Raw genomic sequence first — 18,850 nt, 5'->3', positions numbered from 1 at the left:
GCCTTATGGGCACAGCTCACAGCATCTGCTCTGTGACAAGGCCGCACGGTCGTGTTGCCTTTGACTCTATGGTCTGGCTTTGAGTCAGACTTAGTGCTATTTCATCTGACGCAGGGGCTGACGAAGCCACAGTTAGAAGTGCGAATCAAATCCGGCAGAGCATGTTCGGCTGGATGAGACTTTGGTCAACCACAGCAGAAAATATGAGACCACCCCCTATCCTCTCAGCCGTGCTTTCTCTCCCCCACCTCCGCAACCAGGCCGCCTGATCAGAGAAAACGAGTGAATGACTATACATTTTTTCTCATATATAGTCTTACATGTGTTGCATGGCTGCATTTGAGCACTTGTCTGCATTTATTTGCACGCACACCTCAGGAAATCAGTTCTTAACTCCAATAATGTGGCAGTTGTTTCACTTCTGATTCAGAGAATTAGACATTGCAGTTCATACGTTGGAGTATTACTGAGTAAACAAGAGATAATCAATGGGCCCTGGTGCCCCCGTCATTAATATGGTTCACCAATTCCTCTAGTTACGATTTTTTCCAGGTCGGTTGGCTCACCTTGATCGGGTGTCACTACTCTGTCAGCCACAGCTGTGTATGTATGTGTGTGTGTGTTTATTGCACAGTGACGGCACTGTGAATAGACTCACCTGCCTCTAACTGATCATGTTTCGTCAGAACAAACTGAGCCGTTGAGAGAAGGGAGATGGTGACATTTGTCCCTTGAGATGAGACGAGGAAAGGTAAGGGACCCAAAGAAAGGAAAGAAAGGGATATAGAGTGGTAAGCGAGGGAGGGAAGGAACAGAAACGGACAGGGAAAGATATGACAGCTTGGGGAAGCGACAGCCGGAGAAGCGAGACGAACAGACTGCGAGTTCCCTCGGGCCACAGGAAAGTCTCCACCTCACTCTCATTGCTTTTGCCATTTTTCCCATTAGCGCAGGTTTAGAATCAACATTCCACAGAAAACGAAAATAGAAGATGTGATGCTGAACCGGTTTTCCACCGTGTCCAAAGCTACACACTTAATCATTTTAACTGCAATCAGAGTCGTCTCAAATAGCACCGTAATGATGTTTCATTAACAGGCCTTGCTCCGAATGGAGGACGAGCATCAGTAGGTGGCAGCAGAGGTGATGAATGGTGTTGTTAATGTTGATGTTCTGACATTAAGGAGCACGTTGGCCCATCATGGCTATTGTCTTTAGATTTCATTATCTTTCCATATTAAAGGTCACCACTGGAAATGCCGTGGAGGTGTGGGGATAGTTAAGATTGAATGGATTGCACTGCGTGTGTCTCTGTTAATGATGTTGAATTAGTCCTCGATTTGAATTAATTAGGCAGGCCTGTATGGGCGGCGCGACTGCCAACCGCAAGTGCCGTGTGTGCGCCTGTGCATTATGTGTGCAGTCCACGTACACTAATGTGCCTAATCCAATCTTGAATATAGTCGGATTCCTCAATCTCTGATTTCCCCGCATAGGTCCCCTAACGAGTCGGCAGATCTTCCGCTTCAGCGAGGAAGGTTTGGTCAACGCCAGGTTTGACTACAGCTACAACAACTTCAGGGTGACGAGCATGCAGGCAGTCATCAACGAGACCCCGCTGCCCATCGATCTGTACCGCTACGTCGACGTGTCCGGACGGGTCGAGCAGTTTGGAAAGTTTAGCGTCATTTTCTATGACCTCAACCAGGTGGGCAAAGTATTCATACTTAAAAATGTTGAATTGCCTGAATTGTATCTTGGAATGTAAAGTTGTTGTTCTCACTGATCTCATCAATCTTGCTTCCAGCCACAATAAGCAGTTATTCGTCTGCGGTCTGATAAACCCGCTCTACACTTTTTAATACCAAACAGGGGACAAAGTTAGCAACTAGAAGCATTTTAAAGGTGACATATTATGCTGATTCTCAGGTTCATACTTTTAATTTGTGTTACCACTTGAAAAGGTTTACATTCTCTGATGTTCAGAAAAGGCATCAGTGTTCTAATACTGTCCATTCCTGCAGCTCCTTTTTTCACCTTCTGTCTAAAACGCATGGATTTATTTTAACCTCGCCTCCCGATATACCCTAGTCTGCTCTGATTGGACAGCTGGCCCAGTCTGTTGTGATTGGTCGACAGATTTCAAAATGTGTAGGAAATGCCACGCCCCTTCACCAGAGAAGTGGAGATTCTCAGATTGCAGCCGGGGTTACCCCAAAATTGTCCAACTGTGAAATCAGAGTGGGAGAGAAATCTGAACCAGTTGTTCAGAACCAGGATTAGCCAACTCTGCCAAAAACTTAGTGGTCTTTTTTTTTTTCATAATATGTCACCTTTAAACATTTAATAGCTAAATAGTCTAATATATTCTCCTCAAATGTTAGAGGATTGCCCAACTCTGGGCTCCAAATTAAACGTTGCTTCATATCTGTTGGATAAATAGGCCACTGCTGATGCATTCACCAAATCAACTTTGTTACCTGAGTTGCCAGTGTTGTGTTTGGTGCAAGGCTTGTTTTGCGGCTCCCTGGCGGGAAATAAATATGAATACCAGTTGAAAACATCCAGATAAAATGCTGCATGAAGCACTTCAGTCTGATTGTAGGTGTGTGTGTGTGTGTGTGTGTGTGTGTGTGTGTGTGCGTGTGTGTGTGTGTGTGTGTGTGTGTGTGTGTTCAGGTGGCTAACCCATGTTGTCTGTGGCCACCTAGGTGATCACCACCCATCTCATGAAGCATACCAAGGTGTTCAACTCCTACGGCCAGGTGGTAGAGGTCCAGTATGAGATCCTCAAATCCATCGCCTACTGGATGACCATCCAGTATGACTCCGCGGGGCGCACCACCACCTGTGACATCCGGGTGGGCGTGGACAGCAACGTGACCCGCTACACCTATGAGTACGACGCAGACAGCCAGCTGCAGAGCGCCTCGGTCAATGAGCGGCCTCAGTGGCGCTACAGCTACGACCTCAACGGAAACATCAACCTGCTCAGCCATGGGACCAGCGCAAGGTAAGTCAGCGCCTGATGGCTTTACGTTTTACTGCAGGTAATGTGTCACTGCCATGTATATTTAGCAGCGCTGATCAGTTGGTCCAATAGCTCATTAACTATTGATAGATAAACTGTGTACATACGTTAGTGATTACCTGACTTCGCATCTAACGCATCAGGTCCAAATTTTCCCAGTGTTTGTACTTTTGAGTGAAATGTCTCAACATCTAGTGGATAGATCGCTATTAAATATAATTAAGGCATCCCTGTTCTCCTTAGGATGATTATGATTTTCTGATTCTTATATTTTTACATTTGTATTTCTGATATTTTTTCATATTTTATGTGTGGTGTTTTGTGACCCAAACCTGTTGCCGTAACACCGCTTTTTCCTTGTTTGAGATCAACGAAGTACATCTATCTATCAATAAATTACAACTACATTTCTATCTATCTATCTATCTGTTATAACTTTAGTGATCCCTTAACGTAACATAGCGCCATCATCAGGTCATTTTTTAAAATTTGTATAATACTTTAGTCAAGATCAAAAGTCTCTAAAATAAAGTCAGACTCAATTGTACTTTGTGGTTAGTGCTAATAAGCAAATAGTATCATACTAAAATACTAAACTAACCCTAACCCCTTGCAAATTGGTAAACTTTATACATGCTAACAGTTAGCATTGTTATTGGAAGCCTGTTACAGTATTTTGTCGATATATTAATGTTAGATATAGTTATTCAGAGCAGTATTACATATGCGTGTGGTGTGATTCCAGGCTGACTCCGCTGCGTTACGACCAGCGAGACCGCATCACACACCTCGGCGAGTTGCAGTACAGCGTCGACGACGACGGCTTCCTCCGTCAGCGAGCGAATGACCTCTTCGACTACAACTCCAACGGCCTGCTGACCCGCGTCTTCAACCGCGTGACTGAGCACACCGTGTGGTACCGCTACGACGGGCTTGGGCGGCGCGTGGCCACCAAGAGCAGCAAGGGCGACCAGCTGCAGTTCTTTTACGCTGACCTGTCGCACCCCACCAGGGTCAGCCACTTGTACAACCACAGCAGCAATCTGATCACGTCGCTGTACTACGACCTCCAGGGCCACCTCATCGCCATGGAGCTGAGCAGCGGAGAGGAGTACTACGTCGCCTGCGACAGCGTGGGGAATCCGAGGGCGGTGTTCTCTAGCAAGGGGCGACTGGTCAAAGAGATCCTCTACACCCCCTACGGCGAGGTCTACCAGGACACCAACCCTGACTTCCAGCTCGTCATCGGCTTCCACGGCGGCTTGTACGATCCCCTCACACGACTGGTGCATTTGGGCCGGCGGGATTACGACACGCTGGCCGGCCGATGGACTTCGCCGAATCACGAACTGTGGGCCGAGCTGAGCAAGGAACCGAAGCCGTTTAACTTGTACGCCTTCAAAAGTAACTGCCCGGTCGGGAGCGTGGAGGAGGTGACAAAGTTTACTACAGGTGAGCTTCACACGCGGACACAAACACTCGTTCACCGTCCCAAGGCAACACCGAATCTCTGACTTAGACACACACGTTGCTCGCACACACGCAGATATCTCCCTCAGCAGCACCTACACCCACACAAACACACCTCCGCGAGAAACACCTGCCATGAGGAGTGAGTGAACGGGGCCCACAGCTAACCACAGGTAGGCTGTGTTCCAGCAAGAAAAGATGTGACAGACAGAACGTGCTGGCAACACAAAGGACAGCCACGTCTGTGATCATCTCGTGGTTTTTTTTTACACGAGCTTGTTATGTTTTGTTCCCTCTGTCTGTCAAGAACATACTGTTTCCCCGAGAGACAAAATAGCAACTCAGGCAAGGCAAAAGAACGAGACGGAACAGGAGAATCAGAGAATGAATATAAGATGTCGGCGGGGGCGTGTGTCCTTCTGGTTTAATGGAACATTCATTTGGCCTGTCACGTTTTCCTGCAGCAGTGTTGGTTGTTTTGGTTTATTTTACAGGAAAGAATGTTTTTATGAGGGAAACACTGCCGCGTATTTTCATCGAATATTGTTTGATTTCCTGTACAAGCTGTTGTTTCTCTGGCCTTATGATTTTTTGTTTGCTTCACAGTATACACGCCATATTCTAACATTTCCCCTCTGTGCAATCTTCTGTCTGTGTGTGTGTGTCCAGACATTGGTAGCTGGCTGCAGCTATTTGGTTTCCAGCTTCATAATGTTGTCCCAGGCTTCCCAAAGCCTGAGGTGGGCAGAATGGAGCAAACGTATGAACTGATGAAGACGCAGCCCAAGACTCAGGAGTGGGACTCCAGCAGGGTGAGCGTCAAACCACTGCTTTAACAACACACTATCCAACTTCTAACACTCTGTCCATGGATGTTTATCCCTGTCTTTGCTCTTTCAGTTGAACATTTAAATAAATGTACATTTTGATGACTCATTTTGAAGGTGGGGGGTGCACACGTACTATAAATGTGTCCAATCAGAATATATTTGGGGGGAATTTGCTATTCCCACCCCATCATCTTTTACTATACTTGTTAATACCAGGGTTTGTAGTAGCATCTTAGCAGGAGGTGTGACGCTGTCAAATAAAATGTGACATTGTGTGTCATTTGAAAAAAAATCAAATGACACAGTGACAAAATAATATTCCTTAGCTATAAATTGAGTCTTAATTTATTTCCCAAACGATTAGTTCATTTATATCTTTTTATCTAATTTGTTCACGTACATGTTTGTTTCATAAGTACTTTTGATTTTGAAGGGATCAAACATAAAAATACATGTTTGTGACTTCATTGCTTCATTCTCATTAGCAGAAATCAGCACAGCATTAATTATACAAATATTAGCTGAAATGATTGGTCAACTAACAAACAAGGAGAAGGGTAAAAACGATTGACTAATAGTCATGAGGGTAAATTAGCTCAAACATTTGCAGGGTCCATCTTCTCAAATGTGGAGATTTGCTGCTTTTGTCCTTTTTCAATCATATTAAATGGAATTTCTTCAATAATTATTGTGAACTTCAAACTAAAAAAGATAAAAGTCGGATGAATCAGTAATGCAAATAGTTGTTGGTTGCAGCCTTTGCTGAAACGTATCACAGTATGAGTGATAGTGTTGAGTCAAATCAAATGTCTGCTGTAAAAACTGTATCTGTCATACAAGAGCCTGTTACTTTACTTCAAGTCAATTCAAACCTCTTATAATTTTAACAACCACTTTTATGTGTGTGTGTGTGTGTGTGTTTGTTGTTGTCAGGTGGTGTTGGGCATCCAGTGTGAGCTGCGGCGACAGCTGAGGAGCTTCATCTCTCTGGACAGGTTACCGCTGGTCTCTGAGCCCGTGGGCTCCACTTGCCACCGGCCGACTCGCCCTCCCCCCTTCGGTTCCAGGCCCTCGCTCCTCGGCCCCAGCATCCGCTTCGCCGTCTCCCACGGCCGAGTCAGCGCCGAGGTCATCGGCGTAGCCAGCGAGGACAGCCGCCGCGTGGCGGCCATTTTAAACGGCGCCGCGCACCTGAGCGGCCTGAGCTTCACCGTGCACGGCTGCGACACTCACCACTTCCTCCAGAGCCGGCCAATCGAAGAAGACCTCGCCCTGGGGCTGGGTGTCGGGGGCCGCGTCCTGGAGAGCGGCGTGAACGTCAGCGTGTCTCAGATGAGCTCCACGGTGAGCGGCAGGACTCGACGCTTCGCCGATATCACTCTCCAGCAGGGGGCGCTGTGCCTGTGCGTGCGCTACGGCGGCAACGAGGAGGAGGAGCGGGCGCGGGTGAGGGAGGAGGCGAGAAAGAGGGCGGTGGAGGGGGCGTGGGAGAAGGAGAGGAAGAGGGTGGATTTAGGGGACGCGGGGAGCCGGGCGTGGAGCGAGGCGGAGAAGCAGCAGCTGCTGTCCGGGGGACGCGTTCAGGGTTACGACGGCTACTACTCCCTGCCTATAGAGCAGCAGCCCGAGCTGTCCGACTGCCCCGCCAACATCCACTTCATGACACTGAGCGAGGTGGGGGGCAGGTAACAGAGACACACGAGCAGCCCCCCACCCCACCAAAGACTGCCCGTTTCTACTCCACTCTGATTTCTTCTACTGTTTCTATACTGTATCAACAAAAAAAATAGAGAGAGAAGAGGACGACAAAGAAGAACAAGAAGAGAGATTGGGGGAAAAATGATTTCCAAATGCCTTTAATTGTGACAAAATGATGGTATTTTATTATTATTATTGTCCAGTTTCTCCGATTTCTAGCAGTGGCACAAAAGCAGTGTGGTTTGGCTGTGGCTTCGCTTTTTGTACCCCAACTGGCCCGGGACTGACTGACTCGCCGACTGACCGACCGCCATTCGCTGTTTCAACACTGTTCATCGTTTTTTGAGCCGAGGCCGCCGAGTGGGAGGGAGAGGACTTGAGGACTGCCAGTGAACCATCCTCTCCATGACTCGAATCGGGAGCTCTCCGGTCGCCATTTGAGTTCCTCCCATGGTTTACCTCGGAAAAAAGCACTGTCGTTTACATATTGTGTAAGAGAGGCCTTGTCGACTCTGACACTCCCCTTTAGAGAAGGAAACCCCACGGGGCTTCCCACCCTCTGGCGTGTGCGCTCCAACAGTAGTTTGTATGCGTGTGTATACTGAAAATCAAGATTGTACATAGCCAGTGCTTTCACACTGAAAAAAAGTGCTCAACTGGAAAATTCTGTTGTTCATAAGTAAGTGTTGGTATTGTTAATCAATAGGAAAAAAACAGTAACATTTTTGCAAAAGAGTTATACATGGCTATAGTAAATATTCTCGCTGGAAAAATCTGACTTTATTGGGTGACAATGCTGATTAAAGTTATTCTGTGTGAATTACCAGATTGTTCTCTGGGGTTTCATAGACACTGTTGCTTCTTATCTCTCTCTCTCTCTCGCCCTCTCTCTCTCTTGCCCTCTCTCTGTCTTTCCCCTTCCACGCTCTTGGTTCTCAGAAACGAGAACCAAGATAAAATCGGTGCCGCCATTGTCACCCATCACTATGGGGCGCGAACCGACGTATATATGCACGAGGAACCGCCGTCTGTCTGTCAGTGGAGGGGGAGGAGGAGGAGGGGGGGGCGGGGCGGGGGTGTTGGAAAGTACAGAGGAAGGGAAGAAGAGCTGTGGCAGCTGAGGCTCAGCGAGTGGGTGGTGGAGTGCAGAAGGGGGCAGGACCTGGAGTTGGCTGGGCTCTTCTCTCCAGCTTGTCTCCTCTCATTAGGAAATGCCAATCAGGCTGCATGTGAACCACTTCCAAGCCTCTCCCCACCCAACTCCAACGAAAAGTTAAGGAAGAAAGTAGAGAAGTTTGTTCTTATTTATTTATTTTAAATCTCGCTACCACCACTAATCCCCCCCCGCCCCCCGCCTCCCTCCGCCATCTGCCCGCCATTAATTGTTTGTGTTCTCCTCCTCCTCCCGGTGCTGCGGATGACGGAGCGGCACAATGCATATGTTGCGACTGTGAGCAGGTGATGTACGTGTTTTTTCCCCTCACCGGCACGATGCCCCCCCACCCCCCTCCTTCTTCTGCCATATGCTCCACTAGATACTGTCCGACCTCGTCTCGGCGGTGAAAAAAGATGGAGGGGTCCGGTTGCTATGGCGACCGCTGCACTGAAGAATGGTCCGGGCTGAATAGGATGCACTCTCTCGCTCTCTCTCTCTTTTCCTTTTCTCCTTCTCTTTCTGTCTCACTCCCTCATTTTTCTTTCACGAGGAGCCAGTAATGTCGATCAAATGAATGACAGCCCCCCCCCCCCCCCTCTCTCTCTCTTGGAGTCAGCACTCTCTTCATGGAAATCAGCACTTCAATATGTCAAATTGAATTTTTTTGTTCCACATTATATGTCAGACGGAGGCTCGGGTGTGTGTGTGTGTGTGTGTATGCATGACCTCATTTAAAAAAAAGGAGTTTATTTCAACCAATATCATTTATTTTCTTTCCCTGGCGCACAAACCGAATTGCATTAAGGGAACCGGAGCACAATATACCGACGTCAACTCGAGCACGCAGTAATGGATATTAATGTTTGAGCAGTTGAATATTTGACGTCACATCCCTGGAAGTTATGAGGCACGTTCTGTGCCGCATATGCAGAAAGAAAAAAGAAAAAAGAAAAAAAAAACAGATTGGGACTATAAGAAGTGAGTCTCTGCTGGAGCCTGGGTGACCTGGATTGAGCTGCTTCATTATAGAAAGGGGGAAAAAAACAAATGCCATTTAAATGACACACACACAGCATAATGTAACAATAGGCATCCGGCCAATACAGTATTTATTTTTGTTCATAATAAGGTCAGTGGTTAGCTCGGGTTGAGCAAAAGCTCGCTGCACCTCCTTCCGGTTCCTGCACCTCTGTCCCCGAGCGGGTGTCGTCGGCGACGGGCCGCCGGGTGTCGTCGGCGACGGGCCGCCGATCACCGCGCGGTGACGGGGTACAGCAGGGGCATGGCGATGCCCTGTGCGGGCTTCTTGAATGCGGCTATCAGGTTCTTGATTCGACGGAAATACCGCTTCTGCACCCCGGGGCTGGTCTGCAACACAAGAGGCAGCATTGGGCGTCTGGACGAGGGGGACGGGACAGGCGCGGCTTGGAAAATGAGCCCCCCCCCCCCCCCCCCCGTAAGATTCAGTCACGTGTGCAAAAAGGGCCTCGACAGAGAAACAGCGGGCAGAGGGATGGCTATCAGTTAGTCACACGGCTGATCCACACTGAGCTCTCCTTCGAGACTGCCACAGGACACACGTCAATAAAGAATAAGAGGCAAAAGCAGCTGGATGTTCATTTGCTGATCGCAGATGATGAGGGGGGAATGTTCAGGATGCAGTTGCCTCTGAAAGTCTCTCGTGCTCCTGGGCTTGTTTTTAAATAAAAAAAAGGTATTTGATGTATATATTTTGTTAGTCAACATAAAAGCATTTATTTGTAAGGATTCATGCATCCCATCAACTCCACAGCTTTACTTGGACTATTACAAGGACCGTTTTTTAGAGGGTTAGGGGAAGGGTTCTGGACCCTGACCCTCATCGGTGGTTTATGTGCAGAAACATGAATTATTGTTTGGAATTCCTCTCAGGTCGCAGCGAAAGAGTTTTTGTTTCTTATTTGACAGTTTTCTTTATCGAGGGTCTTTTCAGTTTGTATTATTATTTATTATTCTGCATTATTTCTAATCGAGGACACACGTCAACTTCCCGCTCTGGCCACATATTTAATATCTTTCCTGAACTGTAACGTTTTCCAGTTTTAGAAATCTGTCGAGCAGGTCACTTTTCATCCTGCTCCATCAATCACGCTGAGCGACGTGAAATGGTAGAAAAATCTTGTTTGAATGCATTTTTTTTAATTATTATTATTATTATTTCAAACATTTAATCAGGAGCGAGCACTTTTTTTTTTCCAAACAGCGAAGCACTTTGGATGTCTCCGTCTCCTCCGGCCACAAGTGTTACCTCTGTTCCCGGAGCATATTTCATTAAAGTGACCGATATTGCGCATGAATAATGTAACAAACAACAACAACAACAACAACAACAACAACCCGTCGTTGCGCTCGGAGTGAGATCCGTGTGAGTGCCCCCTCGGCCTGTCTGTCAGTGGCACTGAGCGAGGGCTGGGATGTAGTTACAACGGCGTGAATCTCCGCTTGTCAGGGGGACACGTGGCCCCTCGGATGTCTCCATACGTTCACATCTCTGGGGGTTTTGCCAGAGCTCAGCGCTCAATTACACATCCCATCAGAAGTGCCTGTCAAATGTACTCCCGGAGCAGATATATGCTGATGCTGTGTGTTTGTGTGTGTGTGTATGTGTGTGTGTGTGTGTGTGTGTGTTTGTGTGTTTGTGTGTGTCTTAAATTTGTAGTTGGGGTTTGGGGAGGTGGGGGAGAGGGGGAGCAGTGGGTGTTATTGCCAAAGGGGAAAAGAAATGCAGCCATTTGTCAGTGCTGTCACTCAAAAGAAAAAAAAAATGAAAAAAACTACAACAACAACCAACTCCATCATGTTTGCCTCAAACTCACAGCTTGCTGTGTGAAGCTGCGGCACCTGAACAACCTCTGTAGCTCTAATAAACACCAGAAGACACACGGGGTGAGGCAGTTTGTGTGTGTGTGTGCGTGTGCGTGTGTGTGTGTGTGTGTGTGTGGAGACTTCTCACCTCTGCGGCCCACGAGCCCGCGTCATCCCTGTGGAGTCTGTACGTGTAGACGTATCCGTGGCACCTGCACACACACCCACACACACACACACACACACACATTTCTTATGTTGCACTCTCCAGCAAAACAAAATGGGCCCACTTACTGTTAATACTCAGTTGCTTTGTTTATCCCTTTGTTCTTGCATTTTCCTAAATGTGTGTGTGTGTGTGTGTGTGTGTGTGTGTGTGTGTGTGTGTGTGCGTGTGTGTGTGGATCAATAATCTCTACAGCAGCAGAAAATGCGTCTGATGTGATTATTGAGGTTTCACTAATGGCCTAAAGAAGCGGGACAAAAGGAGAGATATTGCACAAGCCGTGTTTGCTGGAGTACTCACAGCACACACAGGCAGAAGACGCCCGGCACGGAGTCACTGTTGCGCACCAGGTAGCAGCCGTCCCGGCCGTCCTGCGCCAGCCGCCTCTCCCCCTCCTCTTTGCCGATGGGTCCGTGGTAGACGGGCAGGGTCTCCATCACAAGCTCCGCTCCAGATCTCGTTCTCTCTTCTTCTTCTCCTTTTTTACCCTTTGCTGCCCCAACTCTCCCCTCTCTCTCTGTCTGTCTGTCTCGTCTTCAGCCTCCTCACTGTTCAGGCGGAGGCCCCTTGGTTGTCGTCACCGCTGCGGGCCGGGAGCGCAGGCGAGGCCGCAGCGCAGCCTCTCATCGGACGTCTGCTTCTGCCCCCGGGAGCCTGAGCTCTCTCCGACTTTCCCCCCACGTTTCTTACCGACAGATCGAAGCCTGTCTAACCTCTAACCCTCGGTGCACTCGGTGCTCGCAGTCTGTCTCTCCTCCTCCTCCTCCTCCTCTGCAGGACGCCGCACACTTCACTCGAGTGCACGCTCGCGTTAAAATGTGTGTGGTTTTGTCTTTCTCTCAGGAAATGATTCTATTTGTTTTTTTCGACAGGAAATAACTTTTTTTTTTTTTAAAAGAAAGATTCTAACTGAATAAATTCCACATCTATAGAAAGCACAAGGGAGGGATTTGAGAAAGAAGAAGTGTCTTCACAATTTTCACACTTATTTCATGCTCATGCAGTGAATTGTAACGTTTCCTGATTATTGGCATGGTTTTATTTTTGTCTTATTTATAGAAGTTTCAGCAAAACCGACGTCAAATGTAAAAAGTAAATGTACTTGTGACTGATAATGTCATAGCATGACATGATGGTGTTGTTGTTGGTGGAACTAATCGACTAAGTTAGACAAGCAGATAGTTTGGTCCTAAAATAATATATCGAATCCAATTTCCCTGATTCTGATTTAAGCTCCTGAAATGCCGGATGACACTTTTACTCCTTTGGACCCATGCACATTTGATCCAATTAAACCATCTGAGGGTGAAATCTCTTTGGGGCACACACTGATTTTATTTGATATTTTACTTATTCATTTTTTAAATATTTTGGTGCCAAGCTTTTAAAATAAAAGTTGGGAATCGGCGGTTTTAATTTGGTATATAATCATAATTACAAGAGTAACTCTACAGCTTTAACAATTATTTGTAGCAAAATGGGAAGAAGTGAAAATTAGTGGGTACAAATACCTCACAATGGCATATAAGTACACGTACAGTATACGTCAGTTTTGCTCATTTACTTAAATGTATAATTTAAGAAGAAAGAATATGTTATATTATGTTTTGGCTAATTACATGATTTTTTTTTTTTACATGAACAACATGCCATTTTCAAAATGTTGAAATAACAAATGATGCCAGAAGAAGACCTCTTAGGTCAGCGAGGCAAAAAAAGTTTGTCACAGTTCCCTGTACACACGTCTTCTCATCACACACACACATACACACGTTCTCATACACATCACTGCTCTGTCGTTTATTAAACACGTGTCCAGGACACGCACACACACACACACACGTACACACGCACGCACACACACACCTGCTCTGTTGAACAGAAGCGAGGCGTCAGCTGACGGAGCCACGTGTGTGTGTGTGTGCGCGCGCACTGCGAACAAAACCGTCCTGCAATCTGTCCCGCCACTCGCGTCGCCGTGTCTCATTAAGGATCTGCTGATTAAAATATTGAAGAGGTTTGCTGCGGTGGCATCTCATGACACGCAGGTTTTATACCGAGGTGATGGACCAGCATCTGCCACTGTATCCCTCACGTGCACATGTGTGTGTGTGTGTGTGTGTGTGTGTTATCCTGGGCGTCGATACTTCTTCATTGTCACCATGGTCATCGTGACCACACGGTGTGTGTTTTCTCTGAGCTGTCATTAATAAGGTACCCTCAGTCTGCGGCCCACGTGAGTCATCGGTCCGTGCCAGAGCCATTACACCCCCCCCCCCCCCGGCTCAATAGGGATCATGAGCAGTGGGACTCGGGGGCTCTGTCTGGTTAAGCAGCCAGGGGGTGTCTTGCTCACTGCTCCTACAGCACTTTAGCGCCACCCAGTGGCAACGTTAGGAAGGTTGATGCACTGCAAGGTAGCCTCGAGCAACAGTCTTGGTTTTTAAGTGTGAAATAGAAACACACTAAACCACTACAGCATTTAAGACTGGGACACCAAGGATGTGTGGCCACTCGACCCTCTCGACCCTAATCTCGTCGGCTTCCCCCGCTGCAAAAGACCGAACCGCTCCGTGCCCCTCCATTGGCCCTCTCCAGGAATCAATGCAGAATGCTTGTGGATCCATACTGGACACAAATAGCAGACAGAGATACATCATTGATCAGCTGCACGGCTCCCTCCCTCCCTCCGCCCGACACAAGTGGCCTGACCAGAATGCTTCATACGGACATTAGTATGAGATTATGATATCTGGCCTTGATATGTGCGGAATCTCTGTCGTGAGGCATTCTGGGACGTGGGGGGAGAAAGGGGGGCTGGTGAGGTGGTGGGGGGTCAACTGTCTGTCCATCTGCCAATGCCGACAGTAATCCCAGCACTCTCATTCCCAGGTGGGGGGGGGGGGGGGGGGCTCAGTCACAGCTGCTGGAGGGTAAGATTTGGAAAAGGAACATCACATTGTAGGCGATATTGGAACGGGTTTCACACGATCGATGCGCGTGCACGTCGTATTTTAAGATTAGAGGATGTCAAACAAACGAAATGGCATTTTTCCCCGACTCTATATCTGACAAAGGAATAAACAGCGATTTTCTTTTCTTAATTGTTTCTTCCAAGAATAATACAAAAAAAATGTTACATGTTGCATGGTTACACATATAATAATATTTTGGTCCCAGCGAAAAAGGAAACAGTTGAAGCAACATTATGACAGGTTAATAATCATCGCTATACGTCTTCATCGGATTCATCTCGTGCCCCGCTCCTCTATATGAAGCTGGAATGCAGCAACTGCACACTTAGTCAAAACTGAGTTAAGAGCAGGTTCGGTCTCTTTGGCATCTGTTTTACCACAGGCAAATATTATCATCCCAAGGAAAAGTATAATGCATGTGAGGTTCGCAAGACTGCAAAACAAAGAAGAGGCAGTGTTAAGCTAAAAGCTACTGTAGCTTCCAAGGCAACGGCAGACCACGTGCTAAATGTGACCTTTCGTTCTCAAACTCTTTTTCTGTTTGAGAAATGTAATTTTGATCACCCCAATTAATATATGTGTACGATCTCACATGATAATGGTATGACGAAGAAAGGAAACGGCAGCCCAACGTCAGCTTAGCAGAGCGGCTACAACTACCTCGGCTCTTTTTCCTTTTACCCATCAATTTTTGAATTTGATTTCATCTTCCCAGATTCAACAAGCTACGAACTCAACACTTGACACATCATCATCTTTGAACATAGGTCTGTATGGACAACTTGTTCACAAAGTTGCTGCAGCACTTGCGCAGCGACATTGTCATTCAGTCGGAGCTGTGTTTGCGCGAGTCCAATTCACGCTCTCTGTTTCTGGTTCCGTCTTTGGCCTCTACCGACGCCTGAGGGAAATATCCGGCCGCTAAATGCTCCACTAGGTTCGGCAGCGAGTCGCTAACACAATCTGTGCGCCGTTTGGTGCTGAGCACAAAGTGGAGTTTAAGGGCTGGGGGTTTTTTTTGTTGGTTTTTTTTACACTGAAAACAGCTGAAAACGGTGCCATGAGAGCAGGGAGAATTAAACAGTAAATCTGGCGGTGGGCCGGATAAACAATGAGCTGAAACTCTATAAAGCACTGTGAAGCTGCTGCAGATCCTGCGAATAATTCATCACTATGAGTGAGCGCTTTCATCGCCACATTGTTTTCAGATTGTCATGCAGCTGCTTTAAAACTGTCCAAAGAAAAAGACATCTTACACTCAGGATTCATCTGTTACATGGTTTTTGATAAGTGGCCGCAAACCGCTCGACCCCTTCAATCATCCTCGACATCCTCTGCTCTGAAGTTTTTTTCTTTCTTGCTTTGTAGGGCAGGGTTGAGCTCGGATGGAATTTCTCTCAGTCAGTTACAGTACCAGCTCTGACTCACACAGCCAATGCTTATTGGAGTTCAGCAGTCATTTGACATTCGTTCTTTGGGGTGTGAAGCCGGTGGAGGGCAAAGAAAATCTCTCCTCTGGGGGCCGACTAGGCCGGACCAGTGGGCTCCACAATCGCCAGGTCCTTTAGGTCACTGAGCTTTCGGGAGAAGGAGCTCAGCCTGGTGCTGAAGGAGCCTCTCTTCTGCCTGTGGTCTTCCCCGCGGGCCTTCAGACAAGCACACAGGCCCTTGCAGAGGCCCCCGAGACGGCCCCGGAAATGGTTCCCAATGAAGCAATAGAGCACGGGGTTGATGGCCGAGCTGGAGAAGCCCAGGCAGAGGGTGAGAGGGGTGAGGTTTTGGACGGTCCAGGTGACCCAGCAGCCGTCCAGCCAGTCCTCGCTCTTCAGCACGTCCATGAAGGCCACGCAGTGGAAGGGAAACCAGCAGAAGAAGAAGGCCAGGACCACGGCGGCCACTGTCCACAAAACCCGCTCCAGCCCCCTGCCCTCCAGGGGCCTGCCCCCGCTGTAGCTGGGGCTCACACAAGGGGTCGGGGGTCTCTCTGGTTTACTGCTCTCCTGGGACTCCAGTGATTTAAAGGAGAGCATGTTGGGGGGTTGCCAATGGGGATTCTGCATTCTTACCAGCCCGGTATCGGCCAACAAATGTCTCCCGATAGCGCAGTAGCAACAGGAGATGACGAGCAGCGGCAGGAGGAAGGCCAGGAGGATCTTCATCCAGACCAGGGTCAGAAACCATGTGCGATCAGGATAGAAAATCACACAGGCCTCCACACCGAGCCCCTGGAGGAAGTGCGTGTCCCTCAGAGCGAAGGTGGGCGCAGAGCAAGCACACGCCAGCACCCACACCAGGATGCAAGTCAGCCGGGCGCGCTTGGGGTCTCGTGCGCTCTGGGAGCGGAGCGGATGCACGATGGCCAGGTAGCGGTCCATGCTCATGGCCGTGATGAAGAAGATGGAGGCGTAGAGGTTGAGGTTGTGGAGCGCCCCGCAGATCTTGCAGGCCGCCCGGCCAAAGGGCCAGCTGTATCCCCGGGAGTAGTAGACGGCCCACAGCGGGAGGGACAGCAGGAAGAGCAGGTCCGACACACACAAGTTCAGCATGAAGGTGTTGGCAACAGTTCTCCTTGACGCGCTGGCGTGGGCCAACACGGACACTGCCAGGGTGTTGGCCAAGGTTCCCAGCACGCAGATAATGCTGTAGACGGTGGGGATGACAGTGGTCATGGGCACATGGGGCCAGTCTGTGCAGGGGGGGGCAGAGGGGGCAAAGGAAGAGTTCAGATAGATCTCCGTCGTGAAACAGGGGGAGGGCGTGGAGTTGAAAACGGAGATGTCATTTGGGACTTCCATTTTGGAACTGGATGTACCCTTGCGTCACACAATTTGACTTCCCTCCTTTCAGTTTTCCAAGGTCAGCTGGAAATGAGACAAAGCAGGGCAGCATTTAAAATCCGTCCTCCTTTTATGGACCAGGGAAAAGTTTTCTTACATCATAATCTTTTTGTGGGCTTTTGTGCGTTTATTAGCGGTCCAGCTCGACAACTAATCACAGCAATAATACATTACACCACTGTTGAAGCTGGGCACTAATGAAACACAGTTGCGAGCGTTGTAATAAGTTGGCTGCTTATTGCTTTCTCAAAAAGATCTATTTCGTTTTTAATGACGAAGACACGTTTTTGAAATGTTCATGATACAAATGAAAAAAGTGTCAATTTTCAATTTAATAGCTTTACAGATCACGGAAAACCAATCCCATTACAGTCCAGCGCACCAGAGGAACACATTATTAAAAAGGGAAAATAAAAAAGCCCAAAATGAATTTAAAGCAGACAGTCAGTGATATGGTGGAAATTACATATTTACGTAACTTTTTCTAGTACTGGTAGTTACACAAAGAGGGTTTGACTGGTGGTAGAAAAGAGGAGACATGCATCATCACATCAAACCAGACATAATATTTCATTTCTACTTATTTGAAGACTTCATCTTACCTGGAGTTGATGAGCGTCAAGTCGGAGCAGTCGAGCCGCCTTCACTGCTTCTTTTGGCTAAAGTCCATGTCCTGACAATTGCTCCTCGACCCCTCTAAGTGAAATCTACACAGCGGAGTATCCCGGACCAGATCATGCCTCTGTGTGTGTGTGTGTGTGTGTTTGGAGAAAACAGATTGGAGGCTCTGAGAAAGCAGATGAAGTTGGGGGTCTTATAGCCCCCGGGAGCCTCTGGATTTGTTGCACAAGAAGGAAGTTGCAACACGTCACACCTTCATCATGACCAAGGGGCTGGACTTACCTGGACACAAGCCAGTCTGCAGAGAGAAAGAGACGCAAAGAGGAAGAAAAAAACCCCTTGCTCTTGTTCATTCCTCCTTTTTTTCTCTCTGTCCCAGAGTTTGTACCAGAAAAGGCCAAAACGAAGAAAATCAAGTCAAGATGTGTTTGTTTTTTTTTAGTTAAAACTGTGACTCGAGCGACTGCGAACACATGACCACGTGCCTGACCATAATGAATAGTTTCACCAATAGTTTGTTTGAGGTGTCGAACTTAAAACCGTGAGTGTCACCGCCGAGAACGCGTGGAGGCCGTGTGTTAATTAGCAGAGGCCTCGCACTTTGTGTCACATTCGTTCTGCCGGCGGTCAGATAAGCCATGGGAAATATTTACTCTGTCTCAGTGGAAGTCAAGCCAGCCACTGGGGCAGAGGAATGGGAGGAGGGGGGGGGGGGGTTAGGGAGTGGGTGGGTATTTTTTTGGGGGGGCGGGGGGCACAGTGTGAAAGATGAATGAGGAGGAGGACAGGCAGATACTGCAGGGGAGTGAACGAGGAGATGAGAAGGAAAGACGGCGAGGAAGAGGAGATTCCCTCCAGTGGGTTTTCATTAAAGCCCCTGGTGCAAGTTAATGAGGGATGTGTGCAAAGCTCTGAGACTGATTACATCACAGCTCCTTTGATCAACTGTGCGAGCACGCATCTATCCCTGTGTGTGCGCGTGTGCACGTGCGCCTCTATGCCTCAATACTTGTGCAACTGGATGTACTTAATCTCAGCCTGGCATGCCTACATCGGCGAAAATGTGCTCGCCTCTGTTTACATGTGTTCAGTGTGTGTGTGTGTGTGTGTGCACGCGCACTCTGCTCCATTGAGCATCTATCAGGATGTGACATGTTCTTAT

The 18,850-nt window shown here is 48.0% G+C and overlaps 3 protein-coding genes across 3 annotated transcripts in view; 1 reads left to right on the top strand and 2 right to left on the bottom strand.

Annotated features, from left to right (window-relative positions):
• tenm1 (teneurin transmembrane protein 1) overlaps positions 1 to 7,852 on the top strand; it is a 163,935-nt gene extending 156,083 nt beyond the window's left edge. Inside the window, exons 34-38 of the mRNA XM_035649915.2 lie at positions 1,497 to 1,708; positions 2,712 to 3,013; positions 3,777 to 4,483; positions 5,171 to 5,313; positions 6,265 to 7,852. Of these exons, the coding sequence (XP_035505808.2) occupies positions 1,497 to 1,708; positions 2,712 to 3,013; positions 3,777 to 4,483; positions 5,171 to 5,313; positions 6,265 to 7,020 (2,120 nt within the window). The 3' untranslated portion in view covers positions 7,021 to 7,852. The remainder of the gene's footprint in view (positions 1 to 1,496; positions 1,709 to 2,711; positions 3,014 to 3,776; positions 4,484 to 5,170; positions 5,314 to 6,264) is intronic.
• A 1,078-nt stretch (positions 7,853 to 8,930) lies between these two features.
• LOC118319513 (SH2 domain-containing protein 1A-like) lies at positions 8,931 to 12,079 on the bottom strand. Its single transcript, XM_035649967.2, has 3 exons — positions 11,556 to 12,079; positions 11,178 to 11,241; positions 8,931 to 9,553 (listed from the first exon to the last, which is right to left on the bottom strand). The coding sequence occupies exons 1-3, from the start codon at positions 11,690 to 11,692 to the stop codon at positions 9,437 to 9,439; spliced, it is 318 nt and encodes a 105-aa protein (XP_035505860.1). The 5' UTR covers positions 11,693 to 12,079; the 3' UTR covers positions 8,931 to 9,436.
• A 2,087-nt stretch (positions 12,080 to 14,166) lies between these two features.
• Positions 14,167 to 18,290, bottom strand: LOC118319501 (type-2 angiotensin II receptor-like). The gene is made up of 2 exons (XM_035649951.2): positions 17,670 to 18,290; positions 14,167 to 17,091 (listed from the first exon to the last, which is right to left on the bottom strand). Exon 2 carries the CDS (start codon positions 17,023 to 17,025, stop codon positions 15,757 to 15,759), a length of 1,269 nt encoding a protein of 422 aa, XP_035505844.1. The 5' UTR covers positions 17,026 to 17,091; positions 17,670 to 18,290; the 3' UTR covers positions 14,167 to 15,756.
• Between the last annotated feature and the right edge of the window lie 560 nt (positions 18,291 to 18,850).

This window comes from Scophthalmus maximus, chromosome 9, assembly GCF_022379125.1.
Source record: "Scophthalmus maximus strain ysfricsl-2021 chromosome 9, ASM2237912v1, whole genome shotgun sequence".
NCBI lineage: Eukaryota > Metazoa > Chordata > Actinopteri > Pleuronectiformes > Scophthalmidae > Scophthalmus > Scophthalmus maximus.
Note: the sequence above shows the minus strand (reverse complement) of the source record. Positions and strands in the feature narration are given on the sequence as shown.

Excerpts from the sequence above, each read along its gene's own strand:
- LOC118319513 (XM_035649967.2), bottom strand. The coding sequence starts at position 11,692 with ATGGAGACCCTGCCCGTCTACCACGGACCCATCGGCAAAGAGGAGGGG. Across the intron at positions 11,242-11,555 it reads GTCTTCTGCCTGTGTGTGCT|GTGCCACGGATACGTCTACA; the intron begins GTGAGTACTCCA and ends GTGTGTGTGCAG. Across the intron at positions 9,554-11,177 it reads CGGGCTCGTGGGCCGCAGAG|ACCAGCCCCGGGGTGCAGAA; the intron begins GTGAGAAGTCTC and ends CTTGTGTTGCAG.
- LOC118319501 (XM_035649951.2), bottom strand. The coding sequence starts at position 17,025 with ATGGAAGTCCCAAATGACATCTCCGTTTTCAACTCCACGCCCTCCCCC.